The sequence below is a fragment of the Dendrobates tinctorius genome, unplaced genomic scaffold (assembly GCF_039654945.1).
Source record: "Dendrobates tinctorius isolate UK_male_01 unplaced genomic scaffold, ASM3965494v1 ptg000016l, whole genome shotgun sequence".
NCBI classification, from domain to species: Eukaryota; Metazoa; Chordata; class Amphibia; order Anura; family Dendrobatidae; genus Dendrobates; species Dendrobates tinctorius.
The window spans coordinates 28710931-28736047 of record NW_027361684.1 but is presented as its reverse complement, the minus strand read 5'-3'; the positions used below and the strand labels follow the sequence as shown (position 1 = coordinate 28736047).

Here is a 25117-nt window from a genome sequence, read left to right as displayed (position 1 = left end):
AAAAAATTAAAAACAATGACATGGGTTTCCCTCTATATTTAATAACAGTCTAAGGCAAATACTAGATACTGGTACCTGTGTTGTTCCTGATTGTCTCCACCCTGAGTTCCTGACTGGCTCAACCCTGTGATCTCCTGATTGAACACCCTACTTAAACCTGGCATTGCACTTCCTTCCTTGCGAGATTATTGAGCTCTAAGCCTTTAGTCAAGCTTCTTTACACCTGCTTTTTATCCTCAAGATTATACTGCTGCTACCGTGTACCGACTTCTGGCTGTTCCTGGCCATGCAACCAGCTGATCCTTGAACTATACTGCTGCTCCTGTGTACCAACTTCTGGCTATCCCTGACTGCGCAACCTGTTTATCTTCTCAACTATACTGCTGCTCCTGTGTACTGATCCCTGGCTATTCCTGACTATGCTACCTGCTGGAGCTGCCCCTAGTAGTTACAATACCAAGTCAGTCCATAATAGCCTTGACTGCGCTGCGTCCGTGTCACACAGAGCGCAGTCTGACGTGACGTACTACAGTGATTACGCTGCATTATGCGGACTGCGAGACAGTGACTGTGAGGCACGGTAACCTTAACAGGGCCTTTAAGAGAGACTTTAAGGTTACTAGAGTTCCCAGCTGCTGAGACACCTGGAGGCCGTGAGCTCTTATTGTGTGCACACGTTGCATTTTTACCACGTTTTTTTACCTGCATTTTTGTGCAGCAATGAATGCTGTTTAAAGCGAGTTAAAAAATGGAAAAAAACTTAGTTAAAGAGATAGAAGGATGATTAGATAGATAATAGATAGATAGACGTTTCAAGCAGCTTGAAAAAGGTTCACACATTTGAACCGAAACGTCGCCATATGAGCTATTAAATAGCATATATTTTTTCATATTTTATTGGTGTGCTGCCTCCATTATTTTTTGGACTGTATTTAAGGGTTTGTATATACATGGGAGGCTTGGCACCCATCTTACTATGCTGGTGCTACTTTTGTCTTTTTCTTTTGCAGATACACTAGATAGGTACAGAGAGATAGAGAAATAGCCATCAGATATCCGGCAGCTTTCTAGGAATAAATAAACAATGAAACAATGGTACAGGGTCTCCCTATTTTTAATAATCAGCTAAGGAAAAGCAGACAGCTGGGGGCTAATATTATCAGGCAGGGAAAGGCCATGGTTATTGGTCCCTTCCCAGCCTAAACATGCCAGCCCTCAGCCTCCCCAGAATTGGCACATCACATTAGATGCGCCAATTCTGACGCCCTGTCTCAGCTCTTGCTGATTGCCCAGATGTAGTGGCAATCAGGGTAATGGGATTCATAGAATCGTAGAGTTGAAAGGGACCTCCTGGGCCATCTGGTCCAACCCCCTGCTCAAAGCAGGATTCGCTAAATCATCCCAGTCAGATGTCTGTCCAGCCTCTGTTTGAAGACTTCCATTGAAGGAGAACTCACCACTTCTCGTGGCAGCTTGTTCCACTCATTGATCACTCTGTCAAAAAGTTTTTTCTAATATCTAATCTGTGTCTCCTCCCATTCAGTTTCATCCCATTGCTTCTAGTCTTTCCTTGTGCAAATGAGAATAAAGTTGATCCTTCTACAATGTGACAGCCCTTTAGATATTTGTAGACAGCTATTAAGTCTCCTCTCAGTCTTCTCTTTTGCAAACTAAACAATCCCAAATCCTGCAACCTTTCCTCATAAGACAGGGTTTGCAGACCGGTCACCATTCTGGTCGCTCTTTTCTGAACTTGCTCCAGTTTGTTGATGTCTTTTTTAAAATGTGGTGCCCAAAACTGGACACAATATTCCAGATGAGGTCTGACCAAAGTGGAGTAGAGGGAAATAATGACTTCACGTGATCTAGACTGTATGCTTCTGTTAATACATCCTAGAATCCATTAGGGGTTGATGTCAGCAGCTGATGCTGACACCAAGCCCTGGGGTTAGTAATGGAGAGGTGTCAGTCATGCACCCCATTTACTAATCCTGTAAGTAAAAATCAAGAAACACACACACAAAAAAGTCTTTTATTTAAAAAAAAAACCCAGACACCCTCTTTCACCAATTTATTTCCCTCCAAAACGCCCACGCCATGAAGAGCCCCATCCAAAATTCCAGTATATGGAGCCCCGTTCAGAGAATGGATCTCACAGCACTCCAAAAACCCAGAAGTCAGTGACTAGCGGTGATGTTAGTAAGGTCACTGCCTGTCACAGACATGCTGTCAGACATTGTGACCGGCGGGAACCTTCCTGACATCACCACTATTCACAGCGGCCAACTCTCGTTCTACCCTCAGGGTGAGAACCTGCATCGGCTGGTACAGCACATCAACCTTCGTTCTGTGAATGAGGCTTCATATGCTGCAGACGTCTGCGCAAGACCTTTACTTCCAATAAATAGGTTAATTATGGGAATTGTCGGGGAGTGTTTTTTTAAATAAAGGACTTTGTTTGTTTTTTGTTAAGCAGATGTAAATGCTTAATGAATATTCACTGTTTCCCCCGCCCATCTCTCTGTGCCGAAAGATGGACGGGTGATGCACTGAATATTCATTTTATCCACTGATTTCAGTGGATAAAGGATGGATTGAGGCTTGCTGAGAGTGTCTTTTTTTCAGGCTTTTTTGCTGTAGATTTCACTACAGAGTAAAAAAGGCAAAATGTAAAATGTGTATCAAGAGAACGGCATCACAAAAAATGCTTAATAAAAAAAATTGAATGCGTTGTGATACATATTTCATGGCATTTTCTGCAAGCACCAAAGACCAGTGGAAAGAAAAGGGTGTGTGAAGTGAACCTAATCATTTTCCTAGAATATATAGATTACCTTCTGCTCATCCTTTCTTTCCTGGGAAAATTGAGTAAAAATCAGGTGAGGACCCCCAGGAACAGCCTAAATACAACCCTGTAACTATATCCAGCATTTTTATATTTATCTGCACTCATATGATGCATTTTTTACCATTCTGTGCCCTAGTGGTATAACTGGGCTGTGTAGAGTCATGTTTTGAGTGGAGGGACCTTAGAAGGAGGAATTACTCTGGCTTCGCCTCCAGCTGACTTCTCACAGTGCTGCCAAATGTGATTGACAGATCTCTCCAATACCGAGTGAACTGTCAATCACCTAAATCTATGCTGGGAAAAGCCAGCCGTGGGGTGGTGCCAGACTAGTCTCCTCTCCAGCTATGGTCCCCGGTTGGATTCAGAGACAAATATACAGTAGCTGGCTGTAATTGTATGGGCAGCATGAATCAGATGACAGGTTCCCTTTAAACATGCATTAAAAAAAATGTTTCAAAAATAATCTTAAAACATTAGGTAATGCACATGTAACAACTGTAACTCTGTCACATTCATATGCCCCAGTTCATCAAGAGCACCTACTTTCCTGCCGATTTTGATGAGGGAGCGTGGTGGAGCTAGATGCTCATGATTCATGAAGAGTTGCACTCCTCTTCATGAATCACGAGCATCTGGAAAGTGGCACGCACCTCAGTGCGCCACGTCAGAAATCTTATTTTCTGGCACAAGGAATGCCACAGCTTGTCATGACGAGCTGAGAAGTCACACACCTGTCTAGTCCCTGTCACACCCTAGACACTAGCAAGAAAACACCAAAAGTCTTAACATCTCAACATCTCTTGTGACTTTTCACTTCAATTTACACCAGAATTTTGGCAAATTTGCTTCGATGAATGATGTAAAAATTGAATTAATGAGATTCCTCCTCAGTCATATGTCTCCAAAGATTATGATCCACAAGTGGCTTTGTAGGTAAAACCAGAAGTGATCTGCAGATAGCTGCAATATAACCTTAGGAACATAGATTATCTTACCCTAATATTTCCAGTAATACCCTAGATAACATTATGCCTTTCTTGATGCACAATTAATAGTATACAAAGCTGAGAGTTTATATAATTTTATATCATTTTCAAAGTATCAAATGCTCCATTAAAAATAACCCAATGATATTACATCATCTTTAACAGAAGTGGCATTGATCTGTGTTCAATGTACACCTGGGTCTACACTTGACTTTATTTTGTACTGAATAGTCAAAGTTTCGCTTTAGCTATTAAAACTTAACTGGACACTCCAACATTATAATTGTTCTATTTTCCATTAGCCACTGGAATATGACATAGCTATACAAGAAATGTTGAACCCGGGGAATTTAGTTTTAGATTAATGCTGACTTTCTAATTTGTGGCTAGACATTGCTAATATACTTCCTGTCCGGTATGAGAGGAGATTGAAATGAATGTGTAGTTTGGAAGAAATGTCTTATTAGTTTAGAAATCAATCTTCAAGAAGGTTGGGTGTAATGGTCACTCCGCGACAACCACAAATGATTATGAATTCATATTTACATTTCCTTTTTTGACTTTATGATATTTCTTGAAATTTGGTAAAACTTCCCCCAATTATAAATTTAAATAATGAAAGGAGGAGGCTTTTTCTAATATACTGTTGAAGATGTATGTGCCATTGAAGCTGCTCCTCTATTAGGAACTGTTGGGAGTATCTAATTGGGGAATGTTTAAGATTCAGACAGATATAAAAGAAAAACAAGTTTGTCTCTTAAATGGGTGAAAATCCAGTGGAACCCCAAATTAGCGTTATGTGTCACTGAGGTGGCTAGCCTCAATTATGTGAGTCCCAGAGATGAAGGCTCCAGCAACAACAGGTTGCTGAGATCGAATTTTGGGTCCAGGTTTTAGGAGTGACCAGAAGAGCTTGGTTGGGAATGGTCGCTCCCATATCTCCAGTTCAGGCTTTCCAGGTCCTATTTAAGGGATCTGAGCTATTGCAGAGCTACCTGTGTGTGGGAGAAAAAAAGATCTCTAGGGTGCCAGAAGCTAAGAGGGAGAGGACTATAATCTGAATGGGTGGTATGAGTGGTATTTGTTGCGTGCTGGTGCATGAACTGTCTACCATTTTTGTTTTATCTTTGTGCCCAGAAAAGATCGTTTTCTTTTGTAACCACTGGAGTTTTATGAAAGCAATAAAACTTCACATGTTTACATGTTTAGAACAGCCCGCATTGCCTGTGTGACCACTATCAGTTGCAAAAGAGAGTGAGATCCCTACAGTTTGTATATGTATATGATTTGGATTCTAGATATGACTGTGAAATGGATATTCACCCTTTTAAAATAAGTTGTTCTTCCCTATACATAGATATCTATATGCTAACCTTAGGGCCTGTCATGGATGGATATTTGCTATTCTGCACTAGATAGATGCTTTTCTATCTTTCTGGATCCTGTCTGCTGTATTCTGACTCTGTGTCCGTATCCAGGTCCTGAATTTACACCCTGTTTGATTCTGAAACGAGACGAGCATTAGCCTGATTATATCAAACTTTAAGGATGTGCTCACACCGTGTCATTTTCCGGTAGTCAAATACTTTTATTTTTCAAGCAGAATAGGTCTTGGGAATCGCAATTTTTTCTTTAAGGGTTTTTTCACACTGCGTCTTTTTCCACTGGTTTTTCTCTTGAAAATCCTGCTAAAAAAAAGAAACGCTAACAAATATACTTAAAAGAATTAGCATTAATTTCCATGTAAAAATGACTTGTTGTTCATATGTTCAAGCTCTTGAGCTTCTTCGCGCTTTCCAAAGACACCAAGCATTTAATAGAAGTAATATGTACTCGTACATTATTGAGGTGTTTTTCGCTAGGAAGACGCTCAGTTCTTACGAAACAAGTCTATTGGAAGGATAGAAAATGACCGACAGAGGTGCAGGCCTTTTTTGCACATTTGGTTGGTGTTTCCACTACGAAAAAAATACTAGCGTTTTCTTAATTGTTTAATTGAGTTTAAAACAATGCCCGGAAACCACCTTGGAAATAAGCTAGCAAATGACACTTCAGGATTGCAAATCTTCAGAGAAAAGAATACAGGAAAGATGTATATCTTTGTACCGTGTTAGCCAGTAGATAGAAGAATATTCAGAATTGAGAGTCCTCAGTGGTTGATACCTTTTAATGGCTAACTGAAAAGATGGTAACACATTGCAAGCTTTCAAGACTACTCAGGTCTCTTCATCAGGCTAGACTAATACAAAATCTGAAGTCACATATTTATGCACAATACAGCCTAGAAAAAATGCAATAGATAAGACAAGTGACGTGAAGCAGAACTATCAATATGGGAGAGGGAGAAACATAAATATAAACATTGGACCAGTTCATAGATAAGGAGTCCGGATGTTTTATGGTCCTCTGATTGGGGTCTAGTTCTGTGTTGTGATGCCCCCACAAGGTTTTAAAAGGAAATTCCTTAATTGATGTAAAAAGACATAAATCCATGCGACACATTCATTCCAGCACTGAGTGTCAAAGGTTGTCATAAATTTGTACTCCCAAACTCGTCTCTCTCTCTGAGAATTGAAGTTACCTTTCAATACCAGTAATTTCATATCCATGTTGCTGTGATCAGGGATACAGAAATGTTTTGCCACAGGTAGATCCATTCTTTTTTCTCTTATTGTGTGACGATAAGCATTCATCCTTGTTCTAAGCTTTTGCCCTGTCTCCCCCACATACAGACCCCCAGTTGGACATTTAGTACAAATAATTAAGTACACCACATTAGATGTAATGCAGGTGAAAGTACCTAGGATCTTGTAGTCCTGATGTGAGTTGGGGATCTTTATCTTGTCCGTGGTCATTATAAATGGACAGGTTTTACATTTTTTCTGGTTGCAAGGAAAGGTTCCTGCAGCTGTTGGAGAGGACAGGGAGCTTCTGACAATGATGCTTCTTAAATTTGAGGGCTGCCTAAAACACAGCAGTGGGGGGTCTGGAAAAATGGATTTTAATCGGGCATCTTTTCGTAGTAAAGGTTGTAATTTCCGTGCAGCTCCCCTTAGCACCTCCAGATTTGGGTTGTAGGTGACTACTAGAGGCACTCGGTTATTTTCTTCTTTAGCTTTGTAATGTAGCAGGTGATTCCTTGACAATCTGGTGGCTCTTGTAATTTGGTTTTCAATTGTTCTTGGATGGTAACCCTGATTCAAAAAGGTCTTTTTGAGGCGACCATGGTGTTTGTCTCTATCCATGGGGTTGGAACATATACGATTGTATCTGATGGCTTGGCTATAGATAATAGAGTTCTTTATGTGTTTTGGATGGAAACTGTCCCATTTAAGGTATGTTGGACGGTCGATTGGCTTCTGATACAGGGATGTCTCTATTTCATTGTTTTTTAGCTTAATGATGGTGTCCAAAAAATTAATCTCAGTACTGGAGTAGTTGAGTGTTAAATTAATGGTGGGATGAAATTGATTAAACTGTTCGTGGAAAGTCTTTAGCTGTTGCTCAGACTCCGTCCAGATGATTAAAATATCATCAATGAAGTGGTAGTAGGCCAGGGGCCTGATGGGGCATGAGGACAAAAAGTCGCTTTCAAGCTTTGCCATGAAAAGATTTGCATACTGTGGAGCCATTTTACTTCCCATAGCTGTGCCAGTCTCCTGTAGATAGATCCTGTTGTCAAATGCAAAGTAATTGTGGGTGAGGATGAATTTTATAAGTTTCACCACAGCATCAGCATCAGTCCCTGTGTTTTCCATGAAGAATTTGCAGGCATTGAAACCATCTTGGTGTGGGATATTAGAGTACAAAGATTCCACATCCATGGTGGCCAGGATGGTTCCTTTTGGTAGAGGACCTATTGCTGCTATTTTATTCAATAGGTCAGTTGTGTCCTGAATGTAGCTGGATGTATCCTTCACCAGTGGTTTAAGAATACCCTCTACCCATCCAGATACCTGCTCAGTGAGGGTGCCCACACATGAAATAATTGGTCTTCCTGGATTTCCAGATTTGTGGATTTTGGGAAGCATGTAGAATGTCCCTATTCTTGGAGTCTCTGGTATCAGGTCATCGCCAGCTCTTATGTACTGGTCAGGCAGACAAGAAACCAACTTGTTTAGTTCCTTGTAATAGTCCTGTGTAGGATCCGACTCCAATTTTCTATAGTAGCGTGTGTCCATAAGTTGCCTGTTTGCTTCCTTCATGTAGTCTGACGTATTCATCATGACTATTGCACCTCCCTTGTCAGCAGGTTTAATGATGATTTCTTTGTTGGTTTTTAAAGACTGTATGGCCTTTCTCTCCTGGGCACTGATGTTGGATGCTTGTCTCCTGTTAGTGTCTATGATTGTGGATTTTATCAAATGTCTGAAGGAGTCTATATATTTATCCAAATTGGAAATAGATGCAGCGTGAACATACCGTTAAGGGTTTGCTCGCACTAGAGTACAGCGTTTGATGATTCTCTCATTCAAGACAATCAAATGAGATCTTCAAGTGACCCTTGGCTCACAGCTCAAACTGCTGCAAGTGTGATCCGAGTGTCATTTTACTGTGATCCAATTCTCTGAATTTGAGAATCGAATCACAGGTGCATAGAAGATGGAAAACTTAATTTCTCCATCTTCTCCAATGTGAGAGTTGGCTTACATTGGACTGCGCTGGGATGACATCAGAGTGCAGTCCAATGTTTTGCACGAATCCATAGACTTGCAGTCAGCACGGCTCCATAGTATAGTATGACATTGGAGCGAGTGCTATCCAAATTACACACTGGCTGCTTAGTCACCAGTGTGAGCAAGTGCTCATCTGTCTGCTAGACAGTGTCAGACTGTCCCTGTTTTTGGGATCAATGAGTTTCGATGGTAGGTAATAACTTGCATTTATGGTACAACACCTTTAAAAGCAAAGTACCCAATTTTTTTATTGTATCCTAAATGATGAGTGAAGCAGATTAGCAAATGAGTCCTCATTAAAAATATGAGTTATTGGTTTGTGATTCCAGCTCCTGTACAGACTTATGCATCTCCATGGTTACAGACTGCAAACAAACCCTGTGTAGTCTGACCCTGCAGTTAAACTCTCATTGTATAAATTTGGCTATTGAGTGTATAATTGAAAAAGTAGGACACATGCAGGGAAGAATTACTACAGAATGATATTGCACAGGGTTTGTATATCTTTTCTTTAGCATGTAAATGGTAATTTCCATTATAAAGTTGTGCAGTCATTTGTGGTTTATATTGGTAATAGTCTAGTTGGACATAACTTGAATTAGCTTAGAAAAAATATTCTGATCATGTGGGCGTCATTATGCAGTATTCGATGCTCTGAAATACAGGTGGGAAAGAGGAAACCCAGACTCTAAAAAGTCTAATGAAAAATATTTTTCTTTCCTTAATGGAATCTTATGTTAAGTTATGACAATTGCTCTATTATTATCCATAAAACCGTACTATAGAAATCACGTACTCTCATTAAACCGTTGCTGTAGATGTGTAATACAGCCTGCCGTTAGTGGAAGTGCCGTAATAGCGTGGTGTAGATAATAATGGCAGATACCAGATGACATAGTGGGAACTCCGGGAATTTAATCACAATATAATGATAATAGATTTCGCTGAAGTCGTAAATAGGATGGACCTCCAGTTCTTGGATTTCCTCATTAAGGCCACGTTACAGGATGACAAATGTGAGATCCAGGAGATGTAGCCAGTAATATACTGTACGTTGGGTCCTAATTTGCTTTGGTTTAAAAAAGAGCAAAGACGTTTATGTTTTTATGTAGTTACTGGCTCAGGAGAGAACCAGGAGATCTCAGCCTGACCGTGGGCCATGGTTCTGTCATGTAATGGGACCTAGGCACAAATAATTAGTGCTTATACAATATCATATGACAGCAGAGAGGCTACTAAAAAAAGAATGAGCCCATTTATGGTTCTAAGATGCCTCGGTAATAAACCAGAGGTCAGCAGAAGATCAGATGCAGAAGGGGAATGTAAGGCTGGCCATGCACATTGGGTGGCTGTTGGCCGAACAACGCCTTGGATGGATGATCTTTCTGCCATCATAGCCGATTCTCCCATACACTTGTTCACCCGACTGTTACTGTGTCCTCTATGACCGGAGACCCCATACAAATGAGACTGTCAGCCTAATCCATCGATATTAGGGGGTTCAGCTGACATTAGTGTTATGTGTATGGGGGCCATTACGTGCCATTCTTAGGCTGTTGGTGGCTCAGTCCTTAGCACGGCCATCCTGAAGCTCTGCAGTCTTCGGTTCAACCACATTTAAAATTTAATATAATAGTTTCATGGAAAATAACCCCATTTACAGTGGGGCAAAAAAGTATTTAGTCAGTCAGCAATAGTGCAAGTTCCACCACTTAAAAAGATGAGAGGCGTCTGTAATTTACATCATAGGTAGACCTCAACTATGGGAGACAAACTGAGAAAAAAAAATCCAGAAAATCACATTGTCTGTTTTTTTTCATTTTATTTGCATATTATGGTGGAAAATAAGTATTTGGTCAGAAACAAAATTTCATCTCAATACTTTGTGATATATCCTTTGTTGGCAATGACAGAGGTCAAACGTTTTCTGTAAGGCTACTTTCACATCAGGTTTTCGGCGTCAGGCGCGATCCGGCGTCGTGCCGGAATGCCGGATCCGGCAAATGTTTTGTAAAACCTGATGTGCCGGATCCGGTTTTCTGCCGGATCCGTCTTGTTCTTGACAGACAAAACCGGATCCGTCTCATCCGGTTCATCCGTTTTTCTATTCGTTTTTCGACGGATTACGCCGGATCCGGTTTTTAAAATTGACCCTTGTGGCCTTCCGAACGGGATTGGCTACTGGAAAACTATATATAGCATGTTCCTACAGCCCTTCTTTGACAGGTTGTAGAGAAGAAAGTGCAGGTTGGCGAGAAGAGCAAGTTACTGGCGAAGATGGATGTTGTCATTGGAAATATTACCACTAGAAGTTCTGTGACGGTTTCAGTAATGAGGGACAATTTTGCACTATACTTTATGTCACCTCAAGGCAGAATACACTGGGATGACAGAGTGTGAAAGATTTGTGCCCTAACCAAACTTGTGTACCTTCTGGACCAACAGTATATACCTTTGCCAACCAAAGTTGGCTATCTTGTCATGGTCTTACTATTTTTAGCTTTAGGCCACAGGTGTGTACCTGGTTGTGTTTTATGCAAAGTATTTCACCCAGGGCCAGACTGGGACTAAAATTCAGCCCTGGCATTTGAAGTTACACAGGCCCACTAGTCACATGGTGACTATATAATATCTTTGTACAGTTGTAGTTTACAAGAAGTGAGAGGAGATTAACACGACTATATAACATGTAGTCACAGCTGTGTCCAGTATTTCAGCTCAGTCCTATTTATTGCTTTTAGGTACAATACTCCTCCCAAAGCGCTGTCCCCTTTTGTATGCATGATGACAGAATTCCTGGCAGAACTGCTCTCTATTGTGCAACCAGACCCCCTGGTCATAGCTGCCCCTATCATACCTCCCAACTTTTGAAGAAGGGAAAGACGGACAAAGACTGCGGCGCGCGCAGCGCGCCGCTGTAAATTTTGGCCACGCCCAACCACACCCATTTCACAACTAGTCACACCCATGTCCACACCTAATCGCACCCATTTAGCACTGCTGATCACACTGACTGGTACTGAGGGCACAGTGGCTGGCATTATGGGCACACTGACTGGCACTAAGGAAGAGAGAAAACAGAGAGAGAGAGAGAAAAAAGAAAACAGAGAGAGCGAGAAAGAAAGGGGAAAGAAAGAAAGAACAGTGAGAGACAAAGAAAGAACAGTGAGAGACAGAGAAAGAACAGAGAGAGAAAGAAAGAGGGGAAAGAAAGAAAGAACAGAGAGAGACAGAGAAAGAACAGAGAGAAAGAAAGAAGTAAAGAAAAGAAAGAAAGAACAGAGAGAGAGGAAAGAAAAAGAAAGAAAGAGGGGAAGAAAGAACAGAGAGAGAAAAAAGAAAGATTAGAGAGAGAAAGAAAGAACAGAGAAAGAAAGAAAAAGAGAGAAAGAAATAAAGAAAGATTCTACAAAGATACTATAGCAGCCCGGCTCCCATTGTAATGCCCACCTGAGCCTCCCGATGCAGGACCTATCATGATCCGCTCACATGGCCGACATCCCCGATTCCAAGGCGATCCTGCTGTCTGCGCTGTCGGAGGAGGACATGGTGATGGATCTGAAGCATTCCTGGTTCCGTCACAATCTCCTCAAGAGATTATCTCATTTCCGGTCAGCTTCCAGCACATCACTTCAGGTGGAACGTCATGTGTGTGTTTTAAAATGCTCCTCGGGGCTCCGCCGTGTACTCCTGTGTCCGTGGGAAAAGCCCGCTTTGTATGCTTTGTACACACTTGGCTCCGCTCCGTACATCCCGTACACATATGGCTCCACTCCATACATACACGGTTCCACTCCGTCCACCTTGTACACGCGCAGCTCCTCTCCGTACACCTCATACACGCGCGGCTCCACCTCGTACACACACGGCTCCTCTCCGTACACCTCATACACACACGGCTCCTCTCCGTACACCTCATACACGCGCGGCTCCTCTCCGTACACCTCATACACGCGCGGCTCCTCTCCGTACACCTCATACACGCGCGGCTCCTCTCCGTACACCTCGTACACGCGCAGCTCCTCTCCGTACACCTCATACACACACGGCTCCACCTCGTACACACACGGCTCCTCTCCGTACACCTCATACACACGGCTCCTCTCCGTACACCTCGTACACACACGGCTCCTCTCCGTACACCTCGTACACACGGCTCCGCTCCGTACACCTCGTACACGCGCGGCTCCTCTCCGTACACCTCGTACACGCGCGGCTCCTCTCCGTACACCTCGTACACGCGCGGCTCCTCTCCGTACACCTCGTACACGCGCGGCTCCTCTCCGTACACCTCGTACACGCGCGGCTCCTCTCCGTACACCTCGTACACGCGCGGCTCCTCTCCGTACACCTCGTACACGCGCGGCTCCTCTCCGTACACCTCGTACACGCGCGGCTCCTCTCCGTACACCTCGTACACGCGCGGCTCCTCTCCGTACACCTCATACACGCGCGGCTCCACCTCGTACACACACGGCTCCTCTCCGTACACCTCATACACACGCGGCTCCTCTCCGTACACCTCATACACGCGCGGCTCCTCTCCGTACACCTCGTACACGCGCGGCTCCTCTCCGTACACCTCGTACACGCGCGGCTCCTCTCCGTACACCTCGTACACGCGCGGCTCCTCTCCGTACACCTCGTACACGCGCGGCTCCTCTCCGTACACCTCATACACACACGGCTCCACCTCGTACACACACGGCTCCTCTCCGTACACCTCGTACACGCGCGGCTCCTCTCCGTACACCTCGTACACGCGCGGCTCCTCTCCGTACACCTCGTACACGCGCGGCTCCTCTCCGTACACCTCGTACACGCGCGGCTCCTCTCCGTACACCTCGTACACGCGCGGCTCCGCTCCGTACACCTCGTACACGCGCGGCTCCTCTCCGTACACCTCGTACACGCGCGGCTCCTCTCCGTACACCTCGTACACGCGCGGCTCCTCTCCGTACACCTCGTACACGCGCGGCTCCTCTCCGTACACCTCGTACACGCGCGGCTCCTCTCCGTACACCTCGTACACGCGCGGCTCCTCTCCGTACACCTCGTACACGCGCGGCTCCTCTCCGTACACCTCGTACACGCGCGGCTCCTCTCCGTACACCTCGTACACGCGCGGCTCCTCTCCGTACACCTCGTACACGCGCGGCTCCTCTCCGTACACCTCGTACACGCGCGGCTCCTCTCCGTACACCTCGTACACGCGCGGCTCCTCTCCGTACACCTCGTACACGCGCGGTTCCGCTCCGTACACCTCGTACACGCGCGGCTCCTCTCCGTACACCTCGTACACGCGCGGCTCCTCTCCGTACACCTCGTACACGCGCGGCTCCTCTCCGTACACCTCGTACACGCGCGGCTCCTCTCCGTACACCTCGTACACGCGCGGCTCCTCTCCGTACACCTCGTACACGCGCGGCTCCTCTCCGTACACCTCGTACACGCGCGGCTCCTCTCCGTACACCTCGTACACGCACGGCTCCGCTCCGTACACCTCGTACACACGGTTCCGCTCCGTACACTTCGTACACACACGGCTCCTCTCCGTACACTTCGTACACACACGGCTCCGCTCCGTACACTTCGTACACACACGGCTCCGCTCCGTACACCTTGTACACACGGCTCTGCTCCGTACACCTCGTACACACACGGCTCCTCTCCGTACACTTCGTACACACACGGCTCCGCTCCGTACACCTCGTACACACTGTTCCGCTCCGTACACCTCGTACACACACGGCTCCTCTCCGTACACTTCGTACACACACGGCTCCGCTCCGTACACCTCGTACACACGGCTCTGCTCCGTACACCTCGTACACGCGCGGCTCCTCTCCGTACACCTCGTACACGCGCGGCTCCGCTCCGTACACCTCGTACACGCGCGGCTCCGCTCCGTACACCTCGTACACACTGTTCCGCTCCGTACACCTCGTACACACACGGCTCCTCTCCGTACACTTCGTACACACACGGTTCCGCTCCGTACACCTCGTACTCACACGGCTCCTCTCCGTACACCTCGTACACACACGGCTCCTCTCCGTACACTTCGTACACACACGGCTCCGCTCCGTACACCTTGTACACACGGCTCTGCTCCGTACACCTCGTACACACACGGCTCCTCTCCGTACACTTCGTACACACACGGCTCCGCTCCGTACACCTCGTACACACGGCTCTGCTCCGTACACCTCGTACACGCGCGGCTCCTCTCCGTACACCTCGTACACGCGCGGCTCCTCTCCGTACACCTCGTACACGCACGGCTCCGCTCCGTACACCTCGTACACACTGTTCCGCTCCGTACACCTCGTACACACACGGCTCCTCTCCGTACACTTCGTACACACACGGTTCCGCTCCGTACACCTCGTACTCACACGGCTCCTCTCCGTACACCTCGTACAAACACGGCTCCTCTCCGTACACCTCGTACACACACGGCTCCGCTCCGTACACCTCGTACACACGGCTCTGCTCCGTACACCTCGTACACTCACTGCTCTGCTCCGTACACCTCGTACACACACGGCTCCTCTCTGTACACCTCGTACACACACGGCTCCGCTCCGTACACCTCGTACACACACGGCTCTGCTACATCCACACTGTAAATCCTGACCCCACACATACTTACCTCAACCAGCACCATGACAACAGCAAAGCAGAGTCTTGCAGACGGTAGAGGCAAGGCTGAGCGCACAGGACCTGTGATGAGGTCACAGGAGGGGCAGAGTCAGGGGTGATATGATCGGGGGTCTGGACAAAGGCTCCTGATCATGTGACCCCCTGACTCCTCCCCTCCTGTGATCTCATCACAGGTCCTGCGAACAGAGCGAGCAGGCAAGCGAGTGCGACACTGTGAGTGGCTGCGGGGGGGGAGGGGGTCTCATGCTACGGCGAGGATGGGGGGCGTGGCGGCTTATCTCCCTGCAGTGCGGGAGGAACTTGAATCTATCACCGCCATGCCCGCAGAGGGCCGGCGGCAGGAGCCACAGTGGCCGCAGCAGCTGGCAAGCGGCCAGATGTTCGGGCGCTGCCGCCAGCGGCCCAGCGGGAAAATGCCCGGTTGGTTATATTGCCAATCCGGGCCTGATTTCACCTTTTAACAAAAGTTGTGTACATTGTTAGGAAATCACCAACAATAAACACAACTTTTTAGGTGAAATACTTTGCTTCAAACACAACCAGGAACACAACTGTGGCAAAAAGCTAAAATTTACCCACAGTTATATACCTGGTTTTGAATACCTTTTTACCTTTGAAATACCCTGTATTTAACCTTTTTTTTAAACATAGTTCGCCGCAGAAAGAAATGACAGACAACCATTGTGAAACGATAATTTAACTTTTATTTAAAAATGTTTTTTTTTTGTAAAATGTTTTTAAAGTGCAAAAAACTTTTTTAATAAAGGTTTTAAACCCAATGGGCATTTTTATTAAAAAACACACATTACAAATCTGTGTAGTGTGGGGTGGAAATACTGCTGGAGGGGCTGCGGGACACTTCGACACTGGGTGTGTGGAGAGAGGACTGGGATCGTGGTGGGGAAGGAACAGTTAGAGGTGAAGGTGTGGAAAAAGCTACAGAATGGGTGGACATGTGGGAGGCAGAAGAGGTGGTGGGCGGTGGAGTGGAGGGTTGGGCAGGGACTGTAGGAGCAGATGATGTTGATGGAAAGTTGTATGGGGAAGGAGTTTGGTACGGGGAAGGAGTTTGGTACGGGGAAGGAGTTTGGTACGGGGCAGGTTGCTAGAAGTGGGGAGATGTCTGGTACTGGGGAGGTTGCTGGTACTGGTGAGGTTGCTGGTATGTAATAGGAGGGGGAGGATGGAAAGTGGCTGGAGGGGGTGCAGATGTAATAGGAGGGGGAGGATGGAAAGTGGCTGGAGGGGGTGCAGATGTAATAGGAGGGGGAGGATGGAAAGTGGCTGGAGGGGATGCAGGTGGAGGAACTACAGTGGTGGGAGGTGGAGGTTGGGAGGTAACCTGCTGTAGAGCACCGTGGCACGAATGCATTACATGCATCTGCTGGGTAGGAGATAGTGTTGCCATGCGCTCCACAACAGACCTGAAAAAGGTGTGGTTTGGCGAAGATCTTGCTTCTGAATGCATGGTTTGCAGAAGTGTCTTCACCTCCAGAATGCTGGAGTTGATCTGCTGAAAGCCTGCGGAGATTTGCTCTGACAAGACTTTTAGACAGTTCTGGAAAGATGCATTCAGATGCAAGAACTCTTGCGCATAACTCTTTTCCTGACCCCTCTGCCGCTGTCGCCCAGTACCCGCAGGTGTACTAGAGGTGGCAGGGGCAGAAGGGTGGGGTAAAGGGAAAGCGATCTCCTCACCAGCAGCTTCATGTAATGTAGGCGGCCACGATGCTCCTGTGCTGGTGGATGGGACAGATGGGTCGAATGTGTGGGAAGGCCGGGAAGGTGCAGATGTACCGGGGCGGTCGAAGTGTCCCTCGGTGCCGGTCTCCTCAGGGATCGCCTCAGAAGGGTCCAATCGTGCAGGCTCCCGAGTGCTGCTCACCGTGCTGTGGAATAAAGAGAAAAAAAACCAATTAAAATACTGACATGGTATGGCCCTGGCTGAAAAAAAAAAGTTACATCTAACATTTTTTTTCACATGTGGTGTGTAATATTTACCTTCTGGTGAGCATTGTTTCCCGGAGGAACGACAGGGCTTGTGCGTACTTATACTTGCTCCTGCGTCCTCCAGATCCACTCGGGGCCCGCATCTCTTTATTGAACTCCTTCTTGAAACGATCCCTCACAGATCGCCACCGATTCACAATTCTGTTCCCTGAAACGAGAAAGGAGTGGTTAGTATACAACATCAGTGTTTCACAAACTCCAGTCCTCATGGTCCCCAGGGGTCATGTTTTCAGGATTTCCATAGTAAATAGAAATCCTGAACACATAATCCGTGGGGACCACGAGGACTGGAGTTCGGGAAACACTGGTTTACATCAAGCAACCGGTACTGTATATACTTACGCTCTTTAATCTGGGCCCGAACATCGAGGTCCTCCCAGCGGCCCACAAGGAGCGAACAGATTTCCTCCCAGAGTCGTCGGGTAACGATAAGGTCAGTGTTGCGGCGGTCAGCCATATTCCAGAGCGGCTCCCTTTCTCTGACGAGATCGATGAGGTGGTCCACATCGAGTCCTCCATCCTCACCGTCAGAGTCGGGAGCACGCTGTGAAGGCTGTTAAAGAAAAAGACAAAAATAACATAATTAGCCTCCACAAAAGAAATGAAATAAAAAGTGCAAAAAAACAAAGCAAAAATATTTATACTTACACGCTGGTGACCGCCGCGTTGCTGTCGCCGACGACCCTGGGAGGCACTGCGAGGACCTCTTGGCCGAGCACCAGATTGGGAAGACTAGAGAAGAAAACAAAAAATGTTATGTCTTTGGATGTAGGCATTTGTTTGCTGTGTGTGGTCTGCAGAACATTGTTTTCTATGTGTTGTGTGTAGTGTGATGTTGTGTTTCTGCGTTTGATGCAAAAAACTTACCAATTGTGAGCCCACTCCAGGTGTCTGTCCACCCCTTCCTTCTTCTTCTGGGAACTCCTCTTCATCTTGTGATTCCTGTTTTGAAATAAAAGGCAATGAATAGACATATATTACAGAGATGATGGATTTTGGAAATAAAAACTTACCGTCAAACGCTGACGATGCGAGGGAGGGCTCCCAGAAGAAGATGTGCTGTCCTGTTGATGGCCAGACTCCATGGCTGTGGGTATTGCTGCTGCTGTTGCTGCTGCCAGTGATGCCATAGGAAGTAGTGAATATTTAAAATATGGAGCCACCAATGAAATTGTGAGAACTACACACCTGACCCGATAGACCAATAGTATGGTATATCAGATCACCCTCCCAGGAAATGACATATGTTACCATAGAAATAGAAAATGACTAACTCCTTATGTACAAAGGAATATATCCAACACTCATGATCACGATAGAGTCCCAATGTTTCATATCCCTAAGAATAATGATCAAAGAATGCCCCCACACATGATGTAATCGATAGCGCTGTTTAACCGCTCCTATACTCCTCAAGTAACTAAGGCTGCATCCTCAAGCAAAACATTCAGAAGTCCGCCCCTAGTAACACTAGCATGACAACAACGCCGCCCCTCATAACGTCAAACGGCCGGCGCCGCATACTGAGGCTAGCACAAGTTCCGCCCCCAATAGCATCATATAGCTATAGTATCAATGGGCAGGAACTTCAAGTGAAGATCTCTCACACTATTTGCCCCATAGCGGTCTCGTCCACCCATCGTGACGCAGGCGTCGCCGCGGCAACCCAGACGCGAGACGGCGTCGGCATCACGTGATCATGAGTGTTGGATATATTCCTTTGTACATAAGGAGTTAGTCATTTTCTATTTCTATGGTAACATATGTCATTTCCTGGGAGGGTGATCTGATATACCATACTACTGGTCTATCGGGTCAGGTGTGTAGTTCTCACAATTTCATTGGTGGCTCCATATTTTAAATATTCACTACTTCCTATGTTTTTTCACCCCTTGATAAAGGCCATTCGGCCGAAACGTGCGTTGGGGGGGGTACACTCAGGTAGGACCGTTACCATCGACCAGTCTGAGGTAATACTATGTAGTAAAAATCTCTTTTTTCTGTATGCTCATATGTTCAGTGTATAGTATGTGTGGTGGCAGGTTCCACCACGGGGGGTAACGATATCTATGTTCCTCAATATATATTATTATGACTGGTTGTTTGCATTACTAAGGGATGATGTAGGATTCTTAAATTTTGTACTGTTTGCTATAATTACTATTTATCCCTGTGTTCATATACCTTTGTGTGCCCCAGTTTCTGCCCATGTGCTTTTTATGGTCATTATTTGACTCTTATCTCACTGTTTCCTGTACCTTGGATTTATGTCAATAAAATTATTTTGTATTTTTGTACAAATCTTTTGCATTGGACTGTTTTTTCGCTTTTTTTCTTATATATTTCACATTTAAAATTTGCAGAGAGTTTTATGATTTTTTTTTTTTCCCTTGTTGGCATGGATTTTCTCCCAATGACTTTGATTTCCTCCCACACGCTAAAAACATTCTGATAGGCAATTAACTTCTTAAAAATTTAGCTCTAGTGAGTGCGTGTTTTTGATAGGGAAATTAGCTTGTGAGCCCTATTAAGGACATTGACTAATAAGCAATTTTTGTACATCGTCGTGTTAAAATTTGTTGTGCATAGTGGTCTGCATTACTTTTTTTCACTCTGGAATGGAGGAGTTGCGTTCTCAGCAATGACCACTGCTCAGTGCATAAAGCTGCGCCGTTTCGGCTCCATTTACTGCTTCCACCCATCCACTGCCAGAGCTGAAAGCAGCGGATTGGTTGGGGTGCAGGGTCTACAGGCCATCAATATCATAAGAGCGGGCAACACATTTTATAAAAAAAAAAAAAAATTATTGCGTTTTATATATTAATGCATAGTAAAGTGGATGTGAACCATAAAGATATCCACAATATGAGACATTAATATGTCACTTCTGGACTTGTTTCTTCTAGGAAGAATTTCTCCAATGACCAAGATTCCTTAAAAAGGCAAAGCTCAACCGCGAGCAGGACGGTCACCCTCACCCCACAGGCCCTTAAGCACATATGGGTCCGCACTGCACTGATCGAAAAAGTGCTGGATAAAATTGTACAGTATATTGTAGATAACAGCAGGTAAGGCTAAAGTAACATTAATTTTTTTTTAAATTTTGTATTTTTTTGCTTTTTCTCTCAGTAGTGTTAAAGTGACATACAAATAAACCAAAAAAATGTCAAATAAATATTACAGTTTACAAAATATTGGAATATCAAAAGGAAATTGCACATCTGGTTTTCCCAAGGTTTTTGCAACCTAATCTGAGAAGAGTATAATGTAGAGACAGAGACCCTGATTCCAATGATGTATCACTTACTGAGCTGCTTAGTGTAGTTTTTATAAAATCAGTGTTCTATCAGCAGGAGATTATCACTAGAGGACTAGTAAACCTGCATGAGCTCTATATAACCCCGCCCACACCACTGATTATCAGCTCTCTGCCTATGTACAGTGTCCACATAAAGCTGCCAATCAGTGGTGTGGGCAGGATTATACAGAGCTCAGGTTTCAGAGAACTAGTAGATCTGCTGCAGATAAAACAGGTCTTAAGCAAACCTGCAGTACCCAGTAAAATAACTGATACATCACTGAAATCAGGGTCTCTGCCCCTACATCATGCTGCTTTCAGATAGGGTAGAAAAAACCTGGTGACAGATGCCCTTTAAATACATGAAAATATATGATGATTGCTAGAATATATCTTCCAGATGATAAATAACATTAGGAGTGCACATGGAAACCCTGTAGGAGAATCACCAATTACATCTTCCAGTGCTTTCCACCATGAAACTTGAATGACATTCCTTTGCTGTAGTCCTATTTAGGTATCTAGCCTAAAAATATACAACGCCCCTCCTAAGTCTTCGGTACAGTATATAGAGCTATATATGGCATTAAAGCAAGTGAAGATATTTTTGTGCCACATCAACTAATGCCGCCTTACTTACTGAAGATAAGAAATGGTTTTAATTCAAACAATGTTCATTTTATATTAAAGGGGTTGTCCGGGCTTTTCACATAATCTCAGTGCATATCTGGGCTGCAGAATGATGACAATAAGTAATTTACCTTCTGTCACCAGTTTGCAGGGTTTTCTAGATATCAGTCTCTTGCTTCTGAGCAGAACGTCCAAGGGGGGGTGTGTTCTGGCATTGAAATGAGAACTGGTCGTTTCCTCCTACTCTACTAAAAACCTGCCCTCTATAGCAACAACCCCACCCTCCATAGCAACAGACCCTCCTCGTCCACATGAATAAGCCCTCCTCACACAGTAACAAATCCTCCCCCTCTAGCAGCCTCAGTGCAGAGAGCAGAACCACCCAGCTGCTCCTCCCCCAGACACACACTGAACAGTGATCTATGGAAAGGGAAACTATAGTTAGGAGGGAAAATCGTAGTAGAGTAGTAGAGTAGGAGGAAACGACCAGTTCTCATTTCAGTGCCAGAACAGCCCCTCCCCCTTGGACGTTCTGCTCAGAAGCAAGAGACTGATATCTAGAAAACCTTGCAAACTGGTGACAGAAGGTAAATTACTTCTTGTCACCATTCTGCAGCCCAGATATGCACTGAGATTATGTGAAAAGCCCGGACAACCCCTTTAAATCTTTATTTCAAGTCAGAAAGATATATATTTGACAATATTCTGTAGCTTGTAGTAAGAAACCAAACAATACAGTAAGAATAAACAGCAAAAATGCGACAATAAGTTTGAGTCCCGACTATCACTGCACAACAAATTTCAGGGAAGTTCTTGTCCCCTGAGAAAATTGTATTGTATCTTATAGATTTTGATATGCTGAACATGAATATGTGCTCCAAAAGTCTGTATCAAGTAAGGTTTTTAAGAAACAACAGTTTATAGTCTACATTATGAAGTCCGAGACACTACATACATGTGCATCGATGTCAGTAGAAAAAGCAATTGTTCAAAAGTGCTTTGCAGACGACTTTCGTTTATAATCCGTGTCAGATGCTTCTCGAATAAGATTCAAGCAATAGTCAGCCAGCATTGACGTACTCCACTTTCCCTGGTACCTTTTCTTCATAAGTGCAATGTCTTGGTGAAATCTTTCACCGTGTTCATCGTTAACGGCACCAATATTGGCTGGAAAAAAGTCCAAGTGAGAATGTAGAAAATGCATTTTTAGTGATTTTTTTAGTGACATATTGCATTTCATCAAATAATATGGTGTGAGCATGCTGTCCACGAGTTGTTCAAAGTTTGATACCCTGCTGTTCTCAAGGAGGTTGAAGGTCACATCTTTAAAGGCTCTCCATGCCACTTGTTCAGCACCTTGCAAAAGAACATCAAAGCTACTGTCATTCATTATATCTCTGATCTGTGGGCCAATAAAAATACCTTCTTTAATCTTTGCATCACTTATTCTTGGAAATTTCTGCCGCAAGTAAGAAAAGGCTTCCGATTCTTTGTTCATTGCTTTGACAAAATTCTTCATAAGCCCAAGTTTAATATGCAAAAGAGGGAGCAATATGTTTGCTGGATCAATTAGAGGATTATGTCTAACATTCTTCTGTCCTGCAACCAGGTGTTCGCGGAGTGGCCAGTCCTTTCTGAAATAGTGCATTTCTCGTGCACGACTGTCCCACTCACAAATAAAACAACAATACAAGGTATATACTAGCTGCAGTCCAAGAAGAAGTGCAACAACTTTTAGATCACCACATATGTTCCAGTTATAATTTCTAAAATTAATGTGGGTAATGTGAGTAACTCCATATTCTCATACATTTATTTCATGTGTACGGCATGTCCAATAGGTATAGAAGGATAGATATTTCCGTTGTGTAGTAAAACAGCTTTCAGTGAACAGTTGCCATTCCTTCGGGTCATGTTCGCATACAAGAGCACCAAACAACCCCAAGACGTCGTTGCAAAAGGTTAAACTGTCGACATGGTTGAAAATTGATTAAGGTCTTCTTGATGACTGCGAAAAACAGAAACTCTTGTTCCTGGTAATAAGAGATTCCGTTCTTGTAGCCTTGATCCCAATAATTCTACCTGCCTCTTTGACAATTTCAAATCTCTGACTAAGTTACTTAGATCAGCTTGACTGAACATATGTGGATTAGATGTAGAAGGCTCAAAGTCTGGTTCTGCAGCAGTTTCATTTTCCACTGACATTGTTAGTTCATCTTCGTCGTCCTCCATTGTCCATACTTTGGGCGGCTTTGGAACACAAAGACTTTCATCGTGTGGCACTGGTCTTATGGCTGAAGGAAGATTAGGATATTCTATTGAGTTCTTGTTCTTTTCTGAATATCCTGTTACATTTGTAAGGCAAAAGTAGCAATCTGTTACATGATCTCTCTGCTCTCTCCATATCATTGGGACAGCGAACGACATTGAAGGTCATTATCCATTCAACCATGCTCTAAGGCTTCTAGAACAAGAATGCACAGCATATATGAGGTGCCCACTGTTTGTCCTGATCTCCAATTGAACATTCAAAGTATAGTTCTAAATACTTATGTCCCCCCAAAAAATTGAGAAAAGTATTCAAGGTGTGATACTTTTATTGGCTAACCAGAGAAATTATATTTGCAAGCAAGCTTTCAGGGCTCATCAGGCTATATTACAAGTGAATTACTGAGAAAAGATGGCAACATTTAAATGTTGCCATCTTTTCTCAGTAATTCACTTGTAATCTAGCCTGATGAAGGGGCCTTTTGAGCCCTGAAAGCATGCTTGCAAATATAATTTCTCTGGTTAGCCAATAAAGGTATCACATCTTGAATACTTTTCTCAATTTTTTGGGGGGACATAAGTATTTACATCTATTTTTCTGGCTAACATGGTACTACAATTTTATTTTGTATTGTACATCGAAAGTATAGTTCATATGCTTTCTTAACAAGTGGAGTCATTTCCTTCTTTTGTGCTTTCTTTGTATATTCTCCGCATATGTAGCAGAAATTATCACTGCTGTTGAGACACCGACTCGACATTTTGAAATAATCTTCAGTTTTTAAAATGAAAAGTATTCAGGCGAATTGCATATATGACAGTAACTAGATGGAGGCCCGATGCTATCACATCAGGAGGGCGGTAATGTCACGATGGGGGCAGGCTTTGCAGTGTTGAGAATCTCTCCCCCCATGTTGTCACCCACCTATCCTCTCTCTCTTTCCCCATGTGCTGACTTCTCCTGTCTGTGCTCTCTTGAGATCGCAGAGGATACATTTCGTGAGTTAAAATATTGTTTAAAAACAGTCAGTGAAATATTTTACCTCACAAAATGAGTCCCCGGTTATCCCCTGCTGTAATGTCAGTATTGTCTTTTGCTTCCTCCCCTGCCCAGGAGATATGGTATGCTCCCTACACGGTCAGCCGAATGATTCAGCGAGCGTGGGCGGAATTTGCATAAGTACTTGCATATGTGTAGATCAGCGATTTACGTTATTTCAGTGGAAAATTCAGAATATACTGTTTCAGACAAAGTTCATATATGAATTTTTAGAATTACATTTAGGTCCATATATATTTGGACAGAGACAACATTTTTCTAATTTTGGTTCTAGACATCACCACAATGAATTTTAAACAAAACAATTCAGATGGAGTTGACGTTCAGACTTTCAGCTTTCATTTGAGGGTATCCACATTAAAATGGGATGAAAGGTTTAGGAGTTTCAGCTCCTTAACATGTGCCACCCTGTTTTTAAAGGGACCAAAAGTAATTGGACAATTGACTCCAAGGCTATTTCATGGACAGGTGTGGCAATCCCTTCATTATGTCATTCTCAAGCAGATAAAAGGCCTGGAGTTGATTTGAGGTGTGGTGCTTGCATTTGGAAGGTTTTGCTGTGAAGGAAACATGCGGTAAAAGGAGCTCTCCATGCAGGTGAAACAAGCCATCCTTAAGCTGCAAAAACAGAAAAAACCCATCCGAGAAATTGCTACAACATTAGGAGTGGCAAAA

The 25117-nt window shown here is 44.4% G+C and overlaps 1 protein-coding gene across 2 annotated transcripts in view; it reads left to right on the top strand.

The window, feature by feature from the left end:
- The window catches only part of SGSM2 (small G protein signaling modulator 2), a 507471-nt gene that overhangs the window by 348592 nt on the left and 133762 nt on the right, over positions 1-25117 (top strand). For both annotated transcript variants that reach the window (XM_073565606.1, XM_073565605.1), the window contains exon 4: positions 20093-20254. In XM_073565606.1, coding sequence (XP_073421707.1) covers positions 20093-20254 — 162 coding nt within the window. The remainder of the gene's footprint in view (positions 1-20092; positions 20255-25117) is intronic.